Source organism: Bison bison, unplaced genomic scaffold (genome assembly GCF_000754665.1).
Source record: "Bison bison bison isolate TAMUID 2011002044 unplaced genomic scaffold, Bison_UMD1.0 scf7180017864492, whole genome shotgun sequence".
NCBI lineage: Eukaryota > Metazoa > Chordata > Mammalia > Artiodactyla > Bovidae > Bison > Bison bison.
Window position 1 is genome coordinate 1,125,950 of NW_011495051.1, and position 4,193 is coordinate 1,130,142.

Consider the following 4,193-nt stretch of genomic DNA (forward strand, 5'->3'; position numbering starts at 1 on the left):
CCTTGATAAAGAAGTGGGAAAATGACAGTTTTTTCTTGCCAAATTAATTTTATTTTTATTTTAAAAATTGAGGTACAGTTGATTTACAATATTATTTGTTTCAGGTCTACAATATACTGATTCAAAATTTGTATAGATTATACTCCACTTATATGATTATACAATATTTACTGTATTCCCTGTACTGTATAACATATCCTTGTAGCTTATTTATTTTATACATAGTACTTTGTGCCTCTTAATCATTACCTCAGTATTGCCTCCCCTGCCGGCTCCTCTCCACTGGTAACCAGTTTGTTCTCTATATCCATGAGTCTGTTTCTTTTTTTGTTACATTCACCTGTTTAATTTTTTAGATTCTGCATATAAGTGATAACACATAGTATTTGTCTTTCTTTGTCTGATTTAATTCACTAAGCATAATACCCTCCAGGTCCATCCATGTTACAAATGGCAAATTTTCATTCTTTTTATGGCTAAGTAGTATTCCATTAGATATATATATAGAGAGAGTTATATACATATATCAGAGAAGGCAATGGCACCCCACTCCAGTACTCTTGCCTGGAAGGTCCCGTGGACGGAGGACCTGGTAGGCTGCAGTCCATGCTGAGGGTCGGACACGACTGAGTGACTTCACTTTCACTTTTCACTTTCATGCATTGGAGAAGGAAATGGCAACCCATTCCAGTGTTCTTGCCTGGAGAGTCCCAGTGGAGTCTGGTGGGCTGCTGTCTATGGGGTCGCACAGAGTTGGACACGACTGAAGTGACTTAGCAGCAGCAGCAGCAGCATATACATATATATGTATATATCAACTAATGTATGTATATATATATATGTATAGTTTCCCTGTTTGACTCAGCAGTAAAGAATCTGTGATGTAGGAGACACAGGAGATACAGACTTGATCCCTGGGTCAGGAAGATCCCCTAGAGGAGGAAATGGCAGCCCACTCCAGTGTTCTTGCCTGGAGAATTCCATAGACAGAGAAGCCTAATGGGTTACAGTCCACGGGACCGCAAAGAACAGGACATGACTGAAGCAACTTAACACAGACACATACGTTTACAAGGGCAGGGAATTTTGTCCTGTTTATTCACTGATGAATCCTAGTTCCTAGAACAATCCTGGAACATATGGGAGCTCAATAAATATTTGCTGACTTGAGTTAAACTGACATTCAGTCTCTTCTCAAATTGAGTTTCCTGTTTCCTGTCAGTTTCGAGAGTACTCAGCGTGGTGCTGTGCTGACATCTCTTAATCAGCTCAGCCCCAGCTCTTGGAGCTTAGTGGGTGCACAGATTGGGAACCTAAGACACAGCAGAGTGCTGACCACCTTGCCTGAGTTTGCACTGGAAGGCAAATGCGTCTTCTTGCACAAAAGGACTTGCATTCTCCCACTGGGAGTCTGTGTGTGATGGCCCTGGCCCTCTCCCACTCCCAGAAACAGCAGGAGTAGTTCTGTCACACAAGCAGTGGAGCACAACATGTGCAATCCACGCAGCTAATGCCAGGTTAAGGGCACCATCTGTAAGCCCCTCTAGAACATGTGTGCAGCACTCTCCCAGCTCACTGTACTGGACCTGTGATCAGTAAACGAAGGAAGGAATTAGTGGCATAATAAATGTTGTTACTGGGCCTCTCCTTCAGGTCTCAGGTTTTTGTTTTGTTTTGTTTTTAATTTATTTCTGGCTGTTCAGGCTTTTCTCTAGTTGCGGTGAGCGGGGGCTGTGCTCTTGTTATGGTTGGAGGGCTTCTCATTCCTGTGACTTGTTGCAGAGCATGGGCTGCAGGGCATGTGGGCTTCAGTAGTTGCGGCTCCCAGGCTCTAGATCACAGGTTCAGTAGCTGTGGCACATGGGCTTAGTTGTTCCGTGGCCTGTGGGATCTTCCCAGATCAGAGATCGAACCCCAGATTTCAGTTTTAAAGTACATCTTTAAAACACGTATTTTCTGAATCCTTCAGAAATTTCCTCAAGCAGAGGAACTTTCAAATATGGTACCGATAGTGGTAAACAGGCTGATTGGGTTGTTGTTCTGCCTAATGCTGTTCTTCCCTGGGAATATAGACGGTGGGCACCTCTAGAACAGAGTCTCCCCGTTATAACTGCCTACCAGTGCTTCTCTGCCCATTGTTAGGCCACAATGTCAGGTGTGGTGAAAAACTCCCCAAGGTCCACAGTGCTCCGGGCTCCACAAAGAGCATTTCCAGCCCCTTCCCCACACTGGCAGTGCGACTGGTCTGCAACGTGCTTCTCATAGACTGGAAAGAGACCTAAATACAGATTCCTACAGTGCCCTCCTCTCCTAGCGAAGTGGTGAAACTCATTTGAATTCTCTGGCCAGCCCTCATAATCATTCATTCGTTCATTCACTCATTCATGCCTCACCTGCCATTTAGCCTGCACCATCCTAGTTTCTGGGCATAGTGGAGCAGAAGCCAGGCTTCAGCCTCTGCCTGCTGCTGTCTCTGTCCCTGCTGCCTCCTTCCCCATTCAGTCCCACTGGGTCACATCCACCCGCAGCACACCTAGCAACCTGCCACGTCTGCCACCCAGGAAATGGGAAAGACCTCCAAACTCAGCATGGTCTCACCCAGATTGTGCTCACTTCAGGAGTAAGACAAAGGCCAGCAACAAACTGAACTAGGGTTGTCTATTTTTGTTTTATTGAAACATAGCTTAAGGTGAAATAAATATTAATTTTCTAAGTTCTCAATTATTTCATAAATAATATTAAATTAACAGACATTTTACAAAATGTTATGTTAAATAAGATAGATAAAAGTATATATATATGTATCTATTTTGCCTGGAGCAAACTGGTGGAAAATACTTCAGTGATTCTGACATCTGAAATACAACTTAAATTTTTTGTTTCTATGCACTTTCTGCCTGTGTGAGGTAAAACTGTTGTATGCCTAAAATATTTACTTTGCTTCTGAAGTTTAATTACACTGAATATTAAGGCTCCACCATTGGTTGGCCCTCATCCTTGTTGATTAAAACCTCCTTCTCCTCCTCCAGAAACTTTCACTACAGCGAAAAAGGTAGAGCTCAACTTTCCATTGTCCACTCTGTGTTAATCACACCAAGAAAAACTTGCAGGTAGTCTAGGAATTGTTTCACTCTCCATCTTTCTCCTCCACACTTCCTCTGTGAAAAGAACAGACAATAAGCATTGTAGGAAACTGTCAATCCCCATAAATGTAGGCAGAGCCAGACAAGTATACTTCAGTTTCCACTAAATGTTTTTAGCTTACTTTTTGGAGGTCTATGTATTCTTTTATTAAAGACAAGTTTTGGAATATTTTTTTCACAGCATCCCCTTGTGCAGTTTGATTCTTCAATGTGTCTATTCCCTGAAAGACTTCTTCAATGCACAGTTGGTGCTAAATGAGGAAGATTTAAAAACAATAAATGATCAAGACAAGGTATAAAAATTTGGTCCCAGAAGTTAGTTGTGTTGTTTACATGAGTTCCGTTCTCCAAAAAATGTTTTACTTGTTCCTTTTCCAGACCACTTCACAGTGAGATATAATTTCCAAAAGTAGATAAAATTTTTGTAATTAACTGAGGAGTTTTACAAATGATATAAATTAACTCCTTAACCAAAGTTAAAATGTTGAGGAAGTATAATGTAACTACAATACTGATTGACCTCACATGAGTTTCCTTTTGTAGTTCTAGCTGGTAATTTTATTTTAGTTAGACTAATAAAATCATATGGGAGAAGGCAATGGCACCCCACTCCAGTACTGTTGCCTGGAAAATCCCATGGATGGAGGAGCCTGGTAGGCTGCAGTCCATGGGGCCGAGAAGAGTCGGACACGACTGAGCGACTTCACTTTCACTTTCCACTTTCATGCTTTGGAGAAGGAAATGGCAACCCACTCCAGTGTTCTTGCCTGGAGAATCCCAGGGACTGGGGAGCCTAGTGGGCTGCAGTCCATGGGGTCTCACAGAGTCAGAGATGACTGAAGCGACTTAGCAGCAGCAATAAAATCATATATTTTACATTTTAATACAACCATGACTTACTTTAAATGTATGCTGCTGCTGCTGCTGCTAAGTCACTTCAGTCGTGTCCGACTCTGTGCAACCCCAGAGACGGCAGCCCACCAGGCTCCGCTGTCCCTGGGATTCTCCAGGCAAGAACACTGGAGTGGGTTGCCATTTCCTTCTCCAATG

At 42.6% G+C, this 4,193-nt stretch overlaps 1 protein-coding gene across 1 annotated transcript in view; it reads right to left on the bottom strand.

Moving 5' to 3' along the window:
• Nucleotides 1–2,902: 2,902 nt before the first annotated feature.
• The window catches only part of IL5 (interleukin 5), a 3,024-nt gene continuing 1,733 nt past the window's right edge, over nucleotides 2,903–4,193 (bottom strand). Inside the window, exons 3-4 of the mRNA XM_010863597.1 lie at nucleotides 3,266–3,394; nucleotides 2,903–3,158 (exon numbers count right to left, since the gene is read on the bottom strand). Of these exons, the coding sequence (XP_010861899.1) occupies nucleotides 3,060–3,158; nucleotides 3,266–3,394 (228 nt within the window). The 3' untranslated portion in view covers nucleotides 2,903–3,059. The remainder of the gene's footprint in view (nucleotides 3,159–3,265; nucleotides 3,395–4,193) is intronic.